We start from the raw sequence: 21,970 nt of genomic DNA on the forward strand, positions 1-21,970 counted from the left end.
GTGGCTGTACACCACACCACCGTCAGAGGTCCCGAGGGGGAGGACCCCCATTTCTCCTTGGATTCACTCGTGGCCTTGCCCTTCCTTCAACTTCCCCAGAAAAACTTCATGGAACCTAAAGCCAGACTTCTCCTGGAGGCGTGGCTCAACTTACCTTCCCTTGGGACCTTCATTGACTAGAAGTGCTGTCTCCCTTTCGTTACACAGCTAGGTTTGTGCTTGCTACTTGGTTTTCAAAGCCAAACAATACAGTGTCTAGGGACACATACATACATGAGGATACTAAAAAGTAGGAAAACAAGCAACACAAGGCAGGGCGGTGGTTTTCTCTAGAGGGAAGGAGTACCATGCAGCTGGGGGAGGGTGGAAGGGAGAGGTCTCTACAGAGCCGTCAGCCCATGGTCAGGAAAAGCAACACAGGAAGGATCTGGGCCCTGCTGACGCGGTCACTCTGTCCTCAGGTTTAATGGCAGCAAGTGTATAGTGATGACAGCCCTCAGTGTGCCCCTCTCCGGAGTCACCTTGCTCCCTCTTCTTTCGGTGCCCAGCCATCCTCCTGGGCTCATGCTTCACTCTCATCCCGGGTTCCCTTGACCTCTCCTGGGTTAGAGTTGCTTTTCCTTCCCTCTTGTCTTCCTCTTATTTTGGTGATGCACATCCTCCAGTAACTTTGTGAGGAAAGGTACGTGGGAAGTAAATTTTTTGGAAGCCTGGCTTGCCTAAAAATGTCTGTTCTACCATCGCACTTGATTGGCAGTTTGGGAATAGCATTCCGAGTTAGAAACCCAAGTTCTGAAGGGAAATTAACACATTGTTCCTTTGTCTTCTTTTTCTACCGTTGCTCTTACGAAGTGGGGAGCCATTCTGATTCCTGATAGGCTACTCGTGACCTGATTGTTTTCCTCTGGAAGCTTATAATGTCCTTTTGTCCCCAAGGATCTGAAATGTCACACTAATGGGCCAAGGCATGGGTTTCTTTTCATCCACTGTGCTAGATGGTCTGTGACATACTATGTGACATTTCATTCTGACACCTCAATTCCTTCAGTTTTGGAAATTTTTCTTGAATATTCTTCGTTTTTTTTAATTGCAGTATAGTTGATTTACAATGCTGTGTTGAATGTTCTTTTTGTTCTCCATTTTTCTCTTGTCATCCTGCAGGTAAGCATCCAGGGGCTGGACTCTCTGTAGCTGTTATTTGATTTTTCGTTTTCTCCTATTTTTTTTTTTTGTATTCGAATTTTTGGAAGATATCGTCTAACACTTCTATTTTTAAATTGCTCATAATATTTTTAAATTCTGAGAAGGTTTTGACTTCTTAATTATCTGCGTTTTGTTGTTTATCATCTTTTTATTTTATGGATACACGATCTTATCTCTCCAAGGATATACGTTTGCTGCAAGCTCAGTCGTCTCTGTTCCCTCCAGCTTGCTCTGTTCTGTTTGCTTGTTTTGATCTCTGTCATCTTTGTAGGGGCTTTTCACAGGTGTCTGGTAATCCTTGGTTGCTTGGGACTAGAAAGCTGTTGTGGAGTTCTGATCAGGTGGGTGGACCTTGTCAAATTTGTTTCCCCATAGGGTGATCCAGGGGTAATTGATGGAAAACCCCAATGTTGGTATCTTTAGGTCTTTCCCTTTGGGTTACATAGATGTCCTAGAGAAGCCTTCCAGTCTCCCACTGGGAGGGGTCGATCTGGAGTTCAGCCTGGCAGCTCCTGGGGGAAGAGGCCTGGGGTGGGGGCTGTCTCTATATTCAGGGTTCAGTGTGCCATCTGTCTGATCACTTAACACCCCTGTTTTCACCAGAGTACCCATGGCCCAGTGATGCCTCCCAGGCCAGATGCCCTGTATTTTATCCTTTTCAGGAAATAAACATCTCTGGATGTTTGCCTGGGTGGGGAAGGGGCAGTCACTCAGTGGAATGGAACAAGAAGCTAGAAATAACAGCTTCTAAAACAGCTTTTTTTCCAGCCTTTTGCACTTTTGCTATCCTTTGTATCCCCAGTTCCAAAGGAGCCTGGCGCCCACTTTCAGCTTTTCTCCCTGATGGCTTGAGCTCATTTTCTCCCCTCGCCTCCTGAATTGGTTACCCCTCATCTCTGCTTTTCAGATTCCAAAACTTTGTTGCTGTTTACCCCTCTTTTCTCCTAGGCTTGTATTTTAAGAAACCAGTTCCTTTATGTGGTCTTAATGGGGTTACAAGAGAGTGAAATCAGATGCGTGTGTTTACCAACTTAACCTGGAGGCTGGAACTTCTTGTCTTTTTTTTACATCATTGGATCTAGTACACATCTTACTATTTGAAGCCAAACGCCAAGTCCATTAACAAGGTTTCTGACCATTCATCCAACACCTTTGTGCCAGGTGCTGTCCAGCCCTTGGCATGTGTAGACATGCAAGTAGGAATGGATGTCATCCTTAGTTTACAAAAGACAAAATTGATACTCAGCTTCAGCCGTGCACCCAAGATCACTGCTAAAAAGTGGCAGTGTTGGGATCTGAATCCAGTCCAAGATCTGCGTTTTGAAACCCTGTGAAAGTTTTTAACAAGCCCAGTGCTTTCCTTATCCCAGGAGCTGATTTGAACGGATGCCTGTGAATTCTATGAGGATCTCCGAGTTAATTGGACTTTGAAGGAGCAAAAGATTCTGACATGTGTGGGGTTGAGTAAGCTTGCCTGGGCTTTTGAAAAGTGAATGGGGTACCCACAAAGCGTGAGAAGCACCTGCCTTCCACAGCTGCAGCGCCCCGCGCCTCCCGGCTAGCTTGGTGTGTGACTGAAGGTCATTCGTCGGCCCTGTTGTGGCGTCTGTCTGTAGAACAAAGCACGCATGGTTTTCTGGCCCACCCAGTAGAATGTGTGTCCTACTGGTGAGACTGTGCTGTGATGAAGGGCTTATCTGCTGTCTGGCCACAAGGCTGGGTAACTCATTGCCCATTCACTGTCCTGAGCACCAGCATCTCATTTCCCTATTGACAGTTTTGCTTCTGCTCTGCAACAGTTTGAAGGCATTGATTTGCAAAAGAAATGCAGCCAGAAATGGGAGCTTTAGAGTCTTTACAGATTTATTATGGTTTTTTGCAAACCTTTTTGCAACCAAAATTTTCAGACCAAATTATGTGTCCCCAAAAAGTGTATTTCAGAGCTAAAATGTTGCCTTAGCTTTAAGGAGAGACCAGATAGGTTTGAATATTAGAGTATTAGAAATATTGGTAAACACCGAGACCTTTTTTTCCAAATGCTGAGAACATTATTGTTCTTATAACAGGTTTCAGCTTCCGTGAGCTTTCTAAACATGGCTGCTTGCTTGTTAAGAATAAGATTCTGTTTGTATTCTTTCCCATAACTATAGCTAGTCCTTTGCCTAGAAGAATGTAATATAAAACACTTAAAATAGTTGGAAATAGGTTTTCGAAAAAATACAAAGTACTATTAACCTGCCTCTGCCTATGAATCCTTGAAATTAGCCGGGGTTCCATTTGAATACAGCATTTCAAGCCAAATTATTTTTAGTCTCTGTGAAGAGAACCCTTTTCATTTAAAGGGATTAAAAGAGTGCTGGACCAATTTCAGCTGCTTTAAAATGCACATTTGGGGCCTTTTTATGTTCCCGCAAGTTCTAAAGAAAAGAATATTTAGGACCCTCTGTAAACTGCCTCACAGTATTGGCTTTCAAATTTAAGTAGATCTTTACCTAGGAGAGAAATGATAGATAACATAGGCCTTGAGTATTTTCTTTGGGAGTAATAAAGTGTTTTACCTTTATATTTTAACTTATTTTTTAACATTTTTCATCATGAGGATATCATCTCCTCTGTTCTTATTACCCAAAGGAAAATATCTAGGTGTCTCGTATCAGAAAAATCTGCTGTACCAAAGCCAAATTTTGAATCAGAAGAGAAATTTAGAAGACCTTGTCAACACAGACCTGCAGTCCTGAGGTCACTGTCCCTTTAGACCTTGCATGAGGGGACTTATACTGTAAAAAGCCTGGACTTTGGAATTGGATGTAGGTTTCAGTTCTGCCCACACCTTGCATTCTGGGAAATGTCATCTGACCTCTCTGGGCTTGTTCCTGCAGCAGTAAAGTACTTCGCAACTTTCATGGTTATTGTACGGTTTAGAGAGAATGCACGTGGGGGGTCCACTTATAGCAGCTGGTGTGTAATTGGGGGCTCTAATTATAAACAGCACTAATTGACAGCGTTTACTGCCTATTAGCCTCTGTTCTAAGGGTTTTATGTGTAACTCATTGAAGCCTCGTGAGACTTTACAGTAGGTACTATATTAATATCCCCATTTTACAGATGAGAAAACCAAGGCACAGAGAGTTTAGTGTGCTCTGGGTTATACAGCTAGTAAGTGGTAGAACCAGACTTTAAACCCAGTCAGTCTGACTCCAGAGATTTCATCTTAACCCCTATATGTCTTAACTGCTCCACAGTAGTGGCTGATGATGCTGTGTTGGGTTGTGGTCATCTGTAGGGCAGAGTTCCTGCTTTTCGCCTGCACAGCACATAGTGCATGCTGTTCCCAGTAGTAGGTGCTCCATAAGTGCCTGCTGAATGAGTATGTGAAGGAATTTCCATAACTTACCGAGATGGGAAGTTTTTGTGGAGGCCCACTCTTCCTCCACAAAATGTGTTTTTCTTCAGAGCCCCCCTAACTCAATTTCCCTGAGCCCCTATGCACCTCCTTTCACCTTAGAGCACTGGTGCCAGACCCTGCGTCAGTATTTCTACTGAGGTTTGTGTAGCATGGCTGATCTCCGTAGCTGACCTGGCTCTAATTGCATCAAAAGGACTCTGAAAGATTCGCTTGGCAAATACGATCTTTGAAAGCTATTCCCCTAGAGCGGGAGTTGGCACAGCATTTCTATAAAGGGCCAGACAGTAAAGATTTTAGACTTTGCAGACGATAGGGTCTCTGTCACAACTTCCCTATTGTAGCTTGAAAGCAGCCATAGACAATAAATAGATGGATGGGTGCGGATGTCTTCCAAGAAGACTTTATTTGCAGAAAGACGCTGGCTGGCCACGTTTGGCGGGAGAGCTGTCTTTTGTCAACCCTGCCACACAGCACTGCTTTTCCCGCTTTGTAGTGCTGAAGAATCACCTAGGGCATACCTTCTTACATAGAGATGCCTGGGTGCTACCCCTGTTAAAGGCTGATGTTCAGAAAAAGTAAAATTATTTCTTTCATGCAGATATAAAAATGAGCACGGGTTAACGATTCTATTTTACTCGGATTAGGGAACCTAGCAGATGCTATTAGCAGTTCAAAGGGAAAAAGTCAAAAACATCCATTTATATTGAGTGAAGGGGTTGAATTGCATATGGCGGCACAACTAATTTTTTGCCTGCAGAGGGGGAGGGAAGTCAATCACAACTGGACAATGGCCACTGTAATGTCTACCAGTCACCTATAATTTAAACAGTTGCAGAAGAGCTCAAGGGCAGTGAAAGCTTGGAATCTGATGACCTGGAGGGATGCGCCGTATGTAGACAATGCAGAGCTTTCCTTTGAAACATGTATTTTGTACACCCCCGAGGGACTGGTCCTGTAGGTCCGATGTTATGCTCAGAAATCTGCATTTGGAGCAGATCTCCAAAGCTTTGGTCCAGCGGGAAGGCTTCATACCACGCTTTGAGGAACATCATATGAAGGCTAATTATTTGCCTGCCCTTCTTTTTCCTCCTTTCTGCTCCGCGATCCTCTCCCCTGATTTAGGGAAATCAACCCCATCTTGTGAGGTTCACGCGTACATTTGACCAGACAGGTCACACACTGTTTCTTTGCTGTCGGGTGCGGTGGGGACAGGGGAAGTTTGGATATTGGGCAACACTCGTCCTCATCTTCTCTCTTTACTATTTGTTTGCTCATGTCAGGGAGAAGGACCAAAAGGATGGAGGGGAGACTTAACCCGAATTAATGATAAAAATAGTTTAGAGGAACTAAGGAAAGGATGCTTGCAACAGAGGATGCGTGAACTTTGAAAGCTCTCTGTGCAGTTGTAGGAAGGTGGAGGGAGACTGGGAGAATTAGGCCAGTGCTGGGAGGGGCTGCAGGGTGGGCACAGACCAGGAAAGCAGGAAGCATGAATTTTAAACAATCAGGAGTACAAAGACTTCAATAAACACAATAGGGAACTCAGAACTCATTAAGTTGGCAATCCATTATACATTTACCTTCCCGCACATCTTTAACCGCCAGCCCGTGTCCTGGTCCATCAGACGCTGTTCCTCCTTGGACAGATCAGCAAACCTGTCTTGTGCGTTTCCAGAGGATGGGGAAGTTCAGAAAAACCCCAGACTGTCAGCAAGCTGACTTCCTTTTTGCTAAGTTTTCTCTCTGTCTGAAAAAGCAAAGGGATGGATGGGTGGGTGTCCTTGATACAGAGTATCTGGAAATTATCTTCAAGTCAGGGTGGCTGAGATGGAATCTCCCTCTGATTTGCTTTCCAGTGGGAGCAGTCCTTTGTACCTGAGACTGAGGGTGGGAGAGTGAAGAGAGTTCATTCCTCCATAAGTCTTTCATCCAAATAGTTCCAGCTTCTCAGACTGGACCCCTACTCGCAGAGCTACCTTGAAAATGGTACCATTTCATGCTAGCGGGAGAGCCTTCATGTGAATTCCCTAGCTCAGTGAGTTCAGCATTTAAAGGGCAGGCGTGTTTCCATCACCTAATTCTCTGAAAGATGCTATGCAGGGGCTTTCAGGGAAAATGGATGCAGGGACACGAGGGGAAACAAGGGAAAATGGCTGTGTGGAAATGGGAGTGGGAGGTGGGAGGTATGCCTGATGGCAGAGACTGTGGACAAGGAATTGGTGATACTGAAAGCTGGATGGCTCTGCTTCCTGGCATCGAAATGTTGGCTTTGAGCACCTTGTGCTCCTTGGACACCTGCATCTTACTGAGGATTCCATCCTTATCTTGTCTTTTCCTTGAGAGTGTATCTCAGAACCTGCCTGTTTTGCTGGCAATGTCAAGTTACCACTCATTCTGAAGTCTTAGGCAGAAATGCTAGTGTCAGGAGCCTAAGTGATAAGAATGCCCCGGCAGTAGGCACTGCTGCCCCTGGGCTATCCCAGGCCTCCTGCTTGAGCAGGAGGCAGAGGTGGCAGCAGCCGCGGCAGCTGTTTGGGCCCCACTTTCACTAGAAATGTAGCGCCAGTGCCTGCCCTGCTGGGATCGGGGATGCCCATGTGTGCACCTTAGGCTGCTGCCCAGCCCCTGCTGTGTTCACTCTGCTCAGAGTATTTGGTGCCTCCTGAAAGAACCCAGCATGTGTGCTGCTCTCTTTTTGCAGGAGGTATTCTTCCTGCCCTCACCTTGTTTATACTCCAGATGGCACCTGGGATGGGGACGGTGATCAGTGTTAATCAGCTAAGTAAGGCATGCCCAAAGGTCTTTGGGTTGTTTCTGAAATGATCCTTTGCTGCTTAATTTTATTAGAGTTAACCACAAAAGCCTTGAGGGAGCTGATAGCTGTGTGAAAGGCAGGAGGCTGTTTCCAGGCAGGACAGGTTGTCCTTTGAGACTCATAACCCTTAGTTCCCAGTTTGGACTGGAAATCCGAGCAGCTCTGTAACTTCTGCCATGTTGACATTATCTGTTCTGTATTCATGGATTTTGCCAGCTCAGCATACTGAGACTCAGCTGCAAAGTGTATACAGTTGAGGAATGGAGTTTTAGGATGGCTTGGGGTTCTCCTGCATTATATACGTCATCTTTTTATTGCAGGGTTGTAGATATCAACAGATACAGAGGGCTTAAAAAAACCTACCGTGGGAGATGTAACGAAAAAGAAAAATAGCTAGAGCAGTGAGCCACCCAAACCCAAAATGAAGCTAGTCAGATTTTCCTAATTTAAAGATAGTATATCTTCCCATCCTTTTCTCTAAGACAGTGGTATCTTCTGTGTGAGGGAAATGAGTGTGATGTATTTATTGTTATGCAGACCCACTTGGAGGTTTCTGGGGGACGTGGTAATAAGGATAGGCGAATTTGTCTGCCTGCGTGCAAAGCAGAGGCAGTGTTTTAGGACAGAAATGATGAGACGTGGAGAAGCAGGTAGGGGAGCCGCGAGAGGGGCAGGCTCACTTCTGCAAGAACACAATTCTGACATTCTCCTTGCCTTTCAGTTGTAGCTGTAACCCATCAGTGATGACAGGCCACCCAGAAAATCCCCTTCCTGGGTTTCAGTGCCCTGACCACCACCAAGTAAAGAATTCCCCTTCTTATGGAAGCGGATGGGACGGCAGACCTAACTCCTGTCTCTTGTTGTCAAGCAAGGCCCTGCCTTGGTCTTTGCCTCCTTTCCTGGGTGACAGCCCCTGAATCTGCCACACAGGAGAACACTTGGCATTTGAAAGCCCCTCTCTTAGAGTCCTTGGTTTGGAAATCGCTTGCCTTTTCTGTTTGCGATCGACAGCCAGATTTTTTAAAATTCTGTGTCCCAGTTGAAGCAAGGACATTGTCACCATGGACCTAGAGTGTCTGTCTAGAGAAAAGTTATGAAAGCAGTCAGAGACCTCCCTGCCCAGCTCTGGCAGCAGCCTGGCCTGTGGGGACTTGGCTGTGAGGTGCAGACAGTTCCTCCTGCTGTTCACTGTCAACCTTCCAGGGGACAACCCCAGCTCGGAAATCCACAATCTCTCAGGGCAGTGAAGAGACCTACCATCAGGCAGAGCACTGGACCTAGAGCAGGTGTGGGCTGAGTATGTCTTGGCATGCCATTTGGTAAGGAATACAGAGTGTGGGAAAACTTGTGACTGGCCTCTGCCCCTTGGTGTCCTGAAATTGCTGACTCATGGAGGGGGACAAGATCTAGGTTTTTATCGCTCTATTACTGACATTTAGCAGGATGCCTGGCACCCAGAAGCCCAGTCGATGTGTACTTAGAGCCTGCCATTATGAGGGATGCTTTCCCTTCTGGATAGACTGGGACAGCCTATTGGATCCGGGAGGCACGACATGGACAACTAAGGGTGTTGGACTCTGTGGCAGTTAAGTACCAAAAAGTTACTGTCTGTACGGGCGAGGCTCACTGGCCCGAGGGAAAGGGGCCAGAGAAGTCGCGCCCGGCTGTGGGCGCGAACAAAATTTATAGGGGAAGAAGGGAAAGGGGTGTGGCGAATCCGGGAGGGCGCAGGGTATTCCTTATTTGGTGGTCTCTTCGGGGATCGTGGGGGACCGTTAGTCCCGCCCCTCGAAAGGCGGGAAGGCTGGGCCGGGTGGAAAGTCCCCAGGTGAGTTCCTGGAACTGGGTGGTCCGGAGAGGTTCGGTCTGATGCAACCTGTGAGTCTGATTGCGTTCCCCTGCCTCGGGCCAGTTGGCCTCACACAGACTAGTTTGCTGGTTTTAAAGCAAGATCAGCCCATCATATAGAATTTTATTTTCTTATTTTCAAGACAATAATTTTTTTAACGTTCATTTCTGTCATTAGTAGTCTTTTTAACTTTTAGGAAATAATCCTAGTAAACCACACCAGAGCCTTTGAATAAGATATTGTCTGCCATTGTAGCTATAGGAGAGGAGTTGGTAGAACCTAGCTTTTCACGGTATTTTTTTGAATGACATCTCTTAAATGAACAACACAACAAGACCCCAGCCAGCCAAAGGACAAAGGGTAAAGTAATAAGGTCTAAACTATAAAGAGAAGAGTGGGAGGTCAGAGGAATTTTCATCAAGATATTTTATACAGTCCCCTGAACACACAGCTGGTGGCTGGCTCCAGGAAAGGGAACTGGGAGGTTAGGGTTTCTGGGTGGAAGGCAGATTCTCTTCACCATCCAATTCCTTTGTGTCTTTTAAATTTTGTATTACATTCATTTATGGTCTTTCAGAAATTAATTAGTTAAAAATGAAACCACAGCTTCCTGATGGGACAGAGGGAATAATTGTTCTGTCACTCATCTCTCAGGCACGTAGCATCCAAACGCTGATGGTGATTGTTTTGACCCATCCTGCTTGGTTTTGCTGATGTAATTTCCAACAAGGCTTATTTCACAAACAAATGCAGATGCAGAATTTTAATGCAGGGTATGCTGTATAGATAAGTAACTTTTGTATTTACAATCAACCACTTGGCTTTTTATAGCCAATAGTCCATAAACATCTCATTTTTATAAAGCCGCAAAGAACTGATTTAATGTAGTACTCTGCTTCTGGATCCCTGAAGCAAGTCCAAAAATTTTCAGGCTGCCAGGCCTTGGCCAGACCATGGTATATTGATTATCGGTCTTGAAATTAGTTCTTTAAAAGAATTTGGAATTTTTCATGCTTAGTTCTAGGATCTAAGCTTTCTTTGATTTGCCTGGGATTGAAAGGCTCCAAGTAACTGAATTTCCTTGGCACTAAATAAAAAGCTATAACTTCAGTTAAGACTCTGACTGGTACGTGATATCTTGCATTAGATCAGGATTAAGTTCTACTTGGAAATACAGAGGAATTGATTAATCGTGTTGGCAATTCACCTTCAGTAGAGTGTAATGGAAGACGGTGGTGAGGCAGAGAAAAATATGTCTATTTCTTACGCCTGTGTTTAATTTTGGCTTCAATAACTCATTTAGTTCAAACTTGATTCTTTTCTTTCTTTCCCTTGTGATGAGCATGTGAGAGCGTGATCCACAAAGCAGTATGCAGATATTAGTTGTGCACTTATTTCTTTGTGTTTGGGAGAGCCTTGCCAACTGAGGATTAGAAGAAGCTGGTTTTTCCCTCATTTACATAACAAGCAATATGGTGTCAGAGACAAAATCAAAGATCTGAGGTCAGAAGAGCCAAATTCTCATCTAGCTTTTCTACAACCTTGGATGGCTTTGAACAAGTCTCAACTGAGCTGAAATTTGTTTTTTAAAATTTCAATCTGCACATTTGGGGACAACCCCTCCTCATGTCACAGGGAGGTCGTAGAGTTCTATGGAGAGGCCGTGTGGGGCAATGCTTTTGTAAACACTGAAGTGTGATCGTGGTCAGTTTTGTTTTGTTTTATTTTATTTTTTTAATTAATTTTCAATTGCAGTATGGTACAAGTTTCAGGTGTCCAACACAGTGTTTCACAATTTCTAAAGGTTGTATTCCATTTATCATCATTATAAAATATTGGCTAAATTCCCTGTGTTGTACAAGATCATGGTCAGTTTTATATATTCCCCTTCGTAAGTGTGACTGGCAGGCCCTATGATTTCTGAGAAGCTTGGCTTTCGTTGGAATGACGAGATAAGCTACTGAAGCTAAGGCCATGTGGTAAGATCAAAGGGCTTCCTGGAGCTCAGCTTCCGTTCCTCCAATTAAGCAAGAAGAGGATTGAACTTGAATCGCTGAGAATTTTAAAGCTCACCATACATTCTAAGAATTTCTCTTGACTTGGCTTCCAAAGCACCCCGTTCTCTTGGTTTTCCTGATAACTCACTGGTTTGCTCTGCTTCCTTTACTAGGTCTTCTCCTCAATCTCTTAATATAGGCGGGCCCCAGGTCTCAGTCTGTGCCTCTTTTCTCCAAAGTAGCTCCCTCGGTGACCTCATTCCATCTCACGGCTTTTTAAATACCAGCTAAATCCTGAAAACTCCCAGACTTTCTCCTGAAATCCAAACTCATATCCCGCTGCCTTCTCTACTTTGATATCTCCAACTCACGTGTCCCCAATCTGAATTGATCCTCTCCTTTTAAAAAAAGAAATCGGGCTTCCGTAGTGGCGCAGTGGTTGAGAGTCCGCCTGCCGATGCAGGGGACACGGGTTCGTGCCCCGGTCCGGGAAGATCCCACATGCCGCAGAGCGGCTGGGCCCGGGAGCCATGGCTGCTGAGCCTGCGCGTCCGGAGCCTGTGCTCCGCAACGGGAGAGGCCACGGCAGTGAGAGGCCCGCGTACCGCAAAAGATTGGGATTGACATATATACACTACTGTGTATATAAATAGATAACAAATGAGAACCAAAAAAAAAAAAAAAAAAAAAAAAAAAAAATCCCACCAAGAACCAGTTCCACCTGAAGCTGTACCCTTCCTTAAGCTCCCACTTCTTTCTCTCCCAAATTATGTTCTAGGTCCAGGCTCTTGCCCCTCCTCACCAAGTGCCCATGGTAGGGTCCCAAGAAGGAGAAATAAGTATCCCAGTGTTAGCACTGAAACACGTTGTCATCCACTTATTTGAAGGCTGAGGCCACAGGTCCACGGCCTCCCAGCCAGGTGTCATGGATTCTCGTTTTCTTGGCAAACAGCTGTGTGAACTTTCGGGTGGTACTTTTCAGAGCCATCCCGGTGGAATCATTTATAAAGTCGGAATAGCCCAGGCTGGCTCCAGGCAAGAGGTGCAACCAAATAATATATTAGCCATACTTTTCCATTCAGCATTTCCATTTTCTACCCAGTCAGCCACAATCCTCAGCCCTCAAGAGTGCTGTTATTTAAAACTGTGAATCATAAAGCTGTATCAAGCCTACCAGCTAGAGGAAATGTTGCTGCCGGATTGTTTCTGGCCACGCACATCTCTTGAGACCCTTAAAACCAGATTCATGATGAAAGGTGCTTTGGAAAGGCAAATTATTGTATTTATTTTCAGGCTATTAAATTATTTATGTATGCTAGCAGTGGAGGAACTTCTCTGCTTTTCGACTAAAATATTGACTGATCTTCGTAGGGTCTTAATAGGGCTGAGTCAGCTCACAGGCCCTTAGAAATAGGTTTCAGTATTAATGGCCTCTAAACTAAGAAACATCACCTAGAAATATTTTCTAGAGCCTAAAAGATTAAGGCGGGAAGAAACAAATGATCGAGGCAGAATCTGGCCTGATTATAAGTAGTATATTTAATCTTTCTGTAGCTTGCTCACTGGAATTTAAAAGTAAAAAAAATATAATATTGAGCATCCGGTCATCGAAGGTGGTGGTTCTCAACCTTGGCTGCACACTGGCGTCACCTGGGTGCCTAAGGAACCCTGCTGCCTAGGTTCCACCCCACAGAGTCTAATTTACTTGGTTTTAGGTGGGGCCCAGGAGTCAGGAATTTTGAAAGCTCCCCCATGTGATTCTAATGTGCAACCAAGGGTTGAGGATTCTCATAACAGGGGCTTGAAAATACTTCGCGGGCTTCTGTCCTAATTTTTTGTTTTCTGGAAGAGACCAGAACCTCCTTGGAATTTTCCATATCTTTTACTTATCTGTGGGAGATATGAAAATGAAAACCAGTTCCCCTTCGCCTTTAAACATTATACTTTTGTAGAATCTGGAGCACTCGGCTACATGTACATAGCCAGTTCCCAGGGAATGGAGCAGATACATTTCACACCCTGTTCAGTGTAGGAGATTCTTATTAGCGTCTCCCTTAAAGTGTGTAAGCCCCGAGACTAGCTCAACATCGCGTGGCCCGTAAGTTGCAGGACTGACATTTGAACCCGGATCCCAGATCATCTTCCATTCTTTTCTCATCTGCTGGCTACAAGGGAGGGCCGTCTTTGGATGGCTACCTGCCAAATACCCACAGTATAATTCTACATGAACGAGAAAAATAATGTTAAAGGGAGATTTGGGGGAGTGGGTTAACTGAGCAGCTAGGCGTACATGAAGATAACTGCTGTGCGTGAATGACTCAGTGGAGGGTGAAAGGCTGAAGGTTAAGTGGAGAGGGGGAAAGAATGGAGTAGAGATCCTGGGACGGGGGATCCAGAGCACAGGTGGAAGCGTTAGTCTTGAACAGGTGGAAGGACACATCTTTGATTGGGAGGGAGGAAGGAGCAGTGTGGATACAGGTACATTTGGAGGTCTGGCAGGAAGTTAAGGTGAGCTTTTTTCCCGATGGCTTCCATTTTCTTAGTGATGTATTAAGAAATAAGTCATCTATGGGAACTTCATGAGGCAGGGTAGGTGGTTTGAGGGGCTCATGTTTGAAAAAGCCCTTGTGGAGAGTGGGAAAGAGATACCAGGGAGATAATAGCACTCAGTGTCAAGAATTCATGAAGGATGGGAATCATGTGAATTTGTCACTGCAAAGCCTATGTTTCTTGTTCGTTGCCATTTTTTTTCAGTGCTCAGCATTGTGCCTGAGACATGGCAGGTTTCGAATAAATGGTTGACTTATCGAAGAATAAATATAGTAACACTAAGGAAGTGAGCGCTGGAAAAATGGAAGGGTATGGGCACAGAGTGGGATATTTTTTTTTTTTTTTTTTTTTGGCTGAGCCATGCGGCTTGCAGGATCGTAGTTCCCCAACCAGGGATTGAACCGGGCCCTGGCAGTGAAGGTGCCAAGTCCTAACCACTGGACTGCCAGGGAATTCCCCACAGAATGGGATTTTAATTTACTATTCTGGAGGTAGAGTGTTAGGTGCTGACAAATTTGGGGTTGTGGCCCCGGGAGTAGATGGCAGCAGTGGAATGGAGGTGAAGACCATTGCCATTGGGGAATACCTCAGGACTGTGATGCTAAAGACAAGAAGTCACCATGGATGATAGAACATGGAGTAGAGAATAAAACTATCAACCACCTGGCAATCTTTAAAAACATAAATGGATTGGTACTTTAGTAGGAAGTAGAGTGTGGTATGTGCTATAGCCAGATGGTCTGAGCATCAGGGGAGAAGGGATAGCTGTTTAAGACTGGAAGGACAATGACCTGGAAGTGGCATTGGGTCATAAGAAAAACTCTAGCATGCTTCGTGGCCATGGGTGTGTTGGGCATAGGAGAAAAGGCCACAGAAGATACGGTATCCTCAGAGGAGAGCTGGGTTCTGCAGAGGGCCAGGAGTTGAAAGGGACATGCCAAGGAGAGGAGCTTATTCCTTAACGAAGGAACCGAGTTTCAATGGGAAGACTTTGGAGGGAGTTTGCAGTGTGTTTCAGTTATCTCTGCCATATTAATGCTGCTTAACAAGCAACCACAAAACCTCAGGGGGCATACAACAGTAAGTATTTATTGCACATGTTTCTAGACTCAGATGGGAATCACCTCGGTGGCTCTAATGATCTTGGTTGGGTTTATGTCTGGGGGTTAGCTAGCTGTCAGCTGATCTAGGCTGCGGTAACTTGGCTCTGTTCCGTGTATCTCTCATCTTCTTCCTGGGACCAGTAGATTAGCCTGGGCATAGCCTTATCATAGTGATAACAGTGGCTAAGAACGCAAGCAAGCACAGTTGCTCAGGTGCCTTCCAAGTCTCCGCTTGGGTCATATTTGCTAACATCCTATTGGTCCAAGCAAGTCATATAGCTAAGCTCAGAATAAGTCATAAAAGCGTATGGCAAGGGGTATGGATGTAAGGAGGGATTAAAAATTGGAGCCAGTTTTGTAATCTGCCACACTTTGGGAAAATGGATAAGGAGAGGGATTGAAGAGGCTGTGACTGGAAGGGTGTACATCTAGGGGTGAGCAAGGATGACTTGTAGGCAGAGCACGTATGGTATATGGCTGGTAGAAGCATTAGTTCCAGCAGACCTCTCTGATGGGTTGGGGGTGGGCAATGAGGTAATACCGTTGAAGACATCTTGTGAATGATGAACTTACGACGTGGGGATAGGGACACGTAGGTCAGCTGACAGGCAGCTAACCCCTTGCATGTGAGTAAACCCAGCCAAGATCATCAGAGCCTTATCGAGGAATGTCAGGGCCAGATAATCATGTGAAGCCTGTACAGACCTCTCAAACCCCTACCAGTGCTTCAGTGACTCCAACTGCAGGTCTCCTGGGGGAAAAAAGTATTCTTCCTTTGTCATTAGGAGACTATCAAACTGAGTAGCTTTTGCCCCTGGTAGATGGCATGGATGACTCTCCAATATCAGATAGCACAGAGCAATACAGACCCTGAATCAGGAATAATGCATGGCTCCTCTAGAGGGCAGTGTCCTCTACCCGGGCCCTACTAAGTCCTCTGGTGGCCGCAGTAGGACTTCATAGCTCTTTGACAGAACCTGCTCAGAGTCCTCCGCACTGGAATCCGGGAAACAAACTTGCTTGACTCCAAGAGTGGCTTCCTCTGACCTCTCCTTGGCTAAAGGTTAACTTCCCTACTGATTAGGGGAGGCTTCTCAGATGCAGGGGTCTAGACCCTGTCGCCCCCTCCTGGGCTGTGTCCAGAAAGAGGGGTCTGTTGGCATTAATCCCAAGGGCTCTTGCCATGCCCTGCCTCAATGCCCACCATGGGGCAAGGGGGCCTGTATTGGTAAATGGACTCTCAAGAGTGACCTGCGGGTCCCAAGCCAGGTATGCAAATAACTCCTGGAGTGATTCTAATCACATCTATGAGGACCCATTTGTGACTCTGAGCATGGCTTCAGAGGGATGGCACCAAACATGGCCTTTTCATCCTGGGAGCATTTGCAGTGGAAATTCTGTTTTGTTTGTTTGTTTCTAATCTGCAGTCCTCTTTTACTGAACAAGGGAACAGCTCTTATCTATATGTGGTGTGGCCAGGTGCGTAGTGCCTGTCTGTGGAGCCTTCCAAAGATGGATGTCACGAATCTTAAGTTGCACAGTAAAAATCTCTGCATGCAAGGTTTCACAACGGGTCTTATTCCTCTTTGCTTCATCTCAAGTCAGTATTGGAGCTGAATGTCAAAGCTTCTTGTTTTATATTCAGCTGTCAGCTAACTGTTCTCATCGTTTTCAACACCTCTGCTCTCTTGACCATTCCTTGGTGAATTTGGAAAGCTGGGCTCTTCTAAGCACTTACATTTATCCATTTATTGACTTGATTCTCATTTCACATGTAATGAATATTTGTTTTTTGTTTTGTTTCTGTATTTGATGGCATCATCATCAAAAGTGACTCCTTCACTAGGGTATATTTAGGTTCGTTTTCTAAAACTGACACATGGGATATGTCTAAAAACTGAGGTCGGTATTGAGAAATTACTGCCCATTTATTTTAGGAATCATTGATGGAGGCTTGGATTGGCCCAGCGTTGACAACGTGTATTCCTACCATGAGGTTTTAAATCTTGCCCGGAGGCCAACTTGTTTACAAATTTACTTGAACACAGATATATTACAGAAACTTGGCACACAGTTGCAGAAGCTCAAAAATTATAACCAGGGCTTCCCTGGTGGCGCAGTGCTTGAGAGTCCGCCTGCCGTTGCAGGGGACGCGGGTTCGTGCCCCGTTTCGGGAGGATCCCGCGTGCCGCGGAGCGGCTGGGCCCGTGAGCCGTGGCCGCTGGGCCTGCGCGTCCGGAGCCTGTGCTCCGCAAATGGGAGAGGCCACAACAGTGAGAGGCCCGCATAACGCAAGAAAAAAAAAAAAAAAAATTATAACCAGCTTGTTCTCTGCCCACTTAAGGAAAATGCCTCTGCCGCCAAGCACTGGTGCCTGGTGCAGGATTTATCAGAATCCAGGCGAGGACTGTCATTTTAGTGCTCTGAGGGGTTGCGAACAATGATCACAGCTCTGGGGAGACACTGAAGCCTTGTCCCTGGCTCCTCTGGTTGGGGCTTTTATAGCTCAAAACAGGGAGTCAGTCCTCTTGTCTCCTGCCACCATCCTCTGCTGAGATTGATAACTCTGACCTAACTTGACTTGGACCCAGGGTGGTTTCTTCTTCGTAAATTCTGCACCCCATTGCTTGCCCCTGCCTGCTTTTCTAGACCACCTGCCTAAGGGGCTTTCTTGGGAGGCAGGGCTTGCAGCAGGGAGAGGGGAGTTATAATAGTCATAAAAAGAGAGATCCAGGGCACCTGTTGCATGTTGCCTAATAAAAATGAGAACCTCTGACCTAAGGAAATTAGTGGAATGCAGGATGTTTTGCATTTTTATAGCTATTTTTAATGGCCATTACGTTTTAGAAATTAGATAATCTTTGGCTTGGGCTAAGTAGCACAAATATAGACAAGAACTATCCCATGTATTTCAAATGCTTTTTCTCCTTTAATATTCTTGTCTTATTAAAGTTTACAACAGTTTTGTTCGATAGAAATATAACGTGAAAATAGATAACCAACAAGGGCCTACTGTATAGCCCATGGAACTATACTCAATATTTTCTAATAACCTACAAAGGAAAAGGATCTGGAAAAGATATATAGATAGATAGATAGATCGATATAGATATATCTGGATCGCTGTGCTGTTCACCTGAAACTAGCACAACATTGTAAATCAACTATACTTCAGTTTTAAAGAAGTCAAAAAAAAAAAAGAAATATAATGTGAGCCTCATATGTAAGTTAAAATTTTCTGGTGCACACATTGAAAAGTAAAAAGAAAGAGGTAAAATGCATGAAATATTTTTCATTCTTATTTTGCAGGCTAAGTCTTTGAAACCCAGTGTGTAGCTTACACTTATGGCACATCTGTTTGCTCTAGCTACGTTTCAATGGCCACTGTGGCTGGTGGTTCCTATAATGGATAGCACAGACCTGACAGCATTAAGAGGGTGGTGTGATGTGGTGTGGAGAACTTTTCACCACAGTTCTCACATTTTGTTGTTGTTGTTAGCTGCATCATTTTGATTAAATTTGGGGCGATACATTTGCAGTGTCTAAACTGCATCCATAATCATCACACTGTTCACTTGATTATCCTTCAGCACCTTGTTGTTTTGAATAGGCCTGGGGGAGACCTTGTGGAGAACCACTGCTGTTTCTGAAAGAGCCTGGGGATTGGCAAAGCTAAGCAGAAATAATTCAGCCTGACTATGATGCAGGACCCAGTTCATGTGGCCGTGTATACGTGATTAAAGACTCGAGGCTGGGCTTCCCTGGTGGTGCAGTGGTTGAGAGTCCGCCTGCCGATGCAGGGGACGCGGGTTTGTGCCCGGGTCTGGGAAGATCCCACATGCCGCGGAGCGGCTGGGCCCATGAGCCATGGCCGCTGAGCCTGCGTGTCCGGAGCCTGTGCTCCGCAACGGGAGAGGCCACGGCAGTGAGAGGCCCACGTACCGCAAAAAACAAAAAAAAAGACTCAGGGCTACAGTCACTCCTCTTAGGAAACTGGATAGGAGGTGTGATACTCAGCATGAAGATATCTAAGAGCGTTAGAGCTTGTTGCAGCTTAATGCCGCCCTGACCTGAGGGCCTGCGATGCCCTGAAGCTAGCACTACATATGCAGGTAGGACTTTCAGAAATCTGGCACTTCTCATGGTCATTTTTTTCCCCAGACTTGTTTCATCCTTTGGTCTCTGCTCAATTTAGTATTTGTCATTCTACAATGATAGAGTGCCTTTATAGCTGGAAACCAGGCCATTCTCATCTAAATGGCATTGGCAGGGGGAGGAATAAATTAGGAGTTTGGGATTAACATATACACACTACTACATATAAAATAAACAACAGAGACCTGTTGGGTAGCACAGGGAACTATAAACAAAAAATAAATGGCATGGGCTTTTCTTTTTTGCGCAGGAAGTGGGGGCAGAGGGACTCAAGAATTGGCCTAATCATATAGTTATGGCCAAATGAGTCTGGCTTCCAGCTTTTACAATATTGTACTGTGGTAGGTTTAGGATTCTTGTGGTGGTGCTTGAGAAGGAGAATGAGGCATTTTCAAACTTTGGAATGTTACAAAGGAGAAAAGAACGAAACATGATCATTTTAATTTAGTTATTTTATGCTTAGTTACAATCCAAAGTGTCCAAGTCAATTTAGAAAATGGCTGTCCTTCATGTAGTTTAAGAAGCGTTGCCATGCCTTGTTACATTTATTATTTTGATTTATTGCCAAACGTGTACTTGTTTCTACGAGAAAATAGGTAACGGATATACCTCTCTGGTCTATAGCTGTCTTTATATTAATGATTTTTGAAAATCAATAAGCCTTGGGTTTAAAGGGTGGTAAATGCACAGCCCTCCCCTAACAAATATTATAATAAATGGGTTTGGATCTTTTAATTTTTTTAGTTTATGTTTCCATTTCCCATGGTAGGAATGGATTTGCTCCCATTTAGACTCAGAGTTGGGCCCAATGATGAGAATTATGCCACAGTGGTATGCCCAGGTAAAGACTGTTTCTGGATATAGCAATATCCTTAATATAACATGATTTAAAATCCAAACACCTCTACAAATGGTGGCCCAATATATGTAGGGCAGTTTTTGTGCATAGCTCCACTATTCTGATTTAATGATTATCTTATGTTTATCATATACCTTTAGACGATTTAGGGGGCCATCATTTCTTCCTTTATTGATTCATTCATCCCCTTTATTTTTTCTTCTACTTTTACAGCTTTCTTTTTGGTGTTGTCTAGGATAGATACAGATGATCTCTTTTTATTCCCGAGTCATCTAGAGAAGACCCCTATGGTACAGCACCACAGTCGTGCAGAAGTGCCCCATCTGTGACAAGTGAGCACTGCTCCTGTCCACATCTGCACAGTGCAAGAGCAGGAGAACCAAGAACTGGATACATCTTTAATACTAGCCTTTTAGCCTGTGCTGCAGCCCATTTACATGTTTCTTCGGGGCAAAGTAAGACAGGTAGATCCCCCCCTTTTTTTTTTGCTTCTGAATTTTAAGATTTTTTTTTCCATTTAAATCAGACAATAGGTGATCAGTTTGCTGGAATTCTTCATTATTCATAGGTGTAAGAACTTTTTGAACGTGAACTGCTTTAAATTTTCTTATTTTTTTAAATCTACCGACCTTGAAAGTAACTATCTTCCATCTGAATCTTTAAACATTATTTATGAGCTTATTTTTTCTTCTGGCCTCCTAATGGTGGTGGTCTCAGTGCATTTTATGGCCGGAAGTTTGGGGACAACTTAAAGGAGAACTGGTGAGGATCAGCAGGGATGTGTCTTTAAATTGCCTCAGTCCTTTTGGGAATTTCAGTTCCCCACCTGTTTGCATAGAGACCGTTTGAATAAGCAACACAGGGAACTTTGTATTAAAGTTTCTTCAGAATCCCAAGTTTGAAATGGAGAAATTGCTGTAGTTTCAAGATATCTCCTCTATTGCTCCCCTAACTTGAGAGGTGTGGATTGAAGAAAGAACAGTTACTTCTTGGCTGTGTGATCTACTACACCTTAGTGTAAAGTTGAATGTATTTACCTAAACTCTCAGCTTTCAGTGGTGGTGTGACATTACTTCTCCAGGATAACGCTTTCAACAAGCGTTAAGCTTCCACAGGCTTATTCAGCTCTGGTAAATCTCTGCTATACCTCAAGCAACGATTTCTGTAGGTCTTAGGACTGTAGAGAAGACACATCATTTAGAGAAGTTTCTCTAGTGAATTGGTTCTAAGATTACACCTGCTATAATTGGAGTAAACTGCTTGCCTTCTAATTGTGCTAATGCTGTTAAGGTTTCAACAGTCTGGTATTGTGAAGTCACCCCAGATAATTGATCTTCATTTTGTACCTGTAGCAATGATGATGCTAATTGGTAAAATTCCACTGCACAGAGTTGTAGGATTCCAGGTTAGTATTTCTTTGGTCGGTTTGTGTAAAACTTTCCTTTTCACCCAACTGCTCCCAAATCAGTGGCTATTAACCCTTTTTAGATCATTTTTTTTCCTGAGCAACCCTGTTATAATCTAAAGAGTAGAATCATTAAAATATTAAGTTTGAGATGGGGGCAAAGAAAATTGTGTTAACAAGCAGAGCCAAAGTTAATTTCAGCTACTAATTCTGGTGAGCTACTGTAGTTTGAAGAGTTCCCTTCCATTTGCCCGCTGGCAGCCAGAAGAAAGGTTTGAAATGGTTGGCCTTCTGGCATTTAACTAATCTTGGAAAAGGTCGAGGTCTAGTTTGATTTCATGACTTAATGCCATAATATTCATTGACTGTCATTTGTCAGCATTACACTGTCAGGAAGGTATCTCTACCAAGTGTGACACGTGAATATCTACAAAAAGGTTCTTATCAGAGAGGGAACACTTTAAAGACTTGAATATTGAGTGATGATTTCATTATTGTTATCACTAGTAATAAGAAAAAAATTTGCTCTACTATTCAAGAATATAAACCAGATCATTAACTGATAAAGAGGAAGAAAGATAATCTGTAGGAGAGCAAACCTTAGGGGAATATGCAGCCTCATAGGGAA

At 44.3% G+C, this 21,970-nt stretch overlaps 1 protein-coding gene across 2 annotated transcripts in view; it reads left to right on the plus strand.

Annotated features, from left to right (window-relative positions):
* The window catches only part of TSPAN7 (tetraspanin 7), a 150,761-nt gene that overhangs the window by 52,187 nt on the left and 76,604 nt on the right, over nucleotides 1-21,970 (plus strand). Inside the window, exon 2 of one of the 2 annotated variants that reach the window (XM_007451977.1) lies at nucleotides 10,688-10,822. The exons of the other annotated variant lie outside the window; for it this stretch is intronic. Coding sequence (XP_007452039.1) covers nucleotides 10,688-10,822 — 135 coding nt within the window. The remainder of the gene's footprint in view (nucleotides 1-10,687; nucleotides 10,823-21,970) is intronic. 2 annotated transcript variants of the gene reach the window in all.

Source organism: Lipotes vexillifer, unplaced genomic scaffold (genome assembly GCF_000442215.2).
Source record: "Lipotes vexillifer unplaced genomic scaffold, Lipotes_vexillifer_v1.1 scaffold847, whole genome shotgun sequence".
NCBI lineage: Eukaryota > Metazoa > Chordata > Mammalia > Artiodactyla > Lipotidae > Lipotes > Lipotes vexillifer.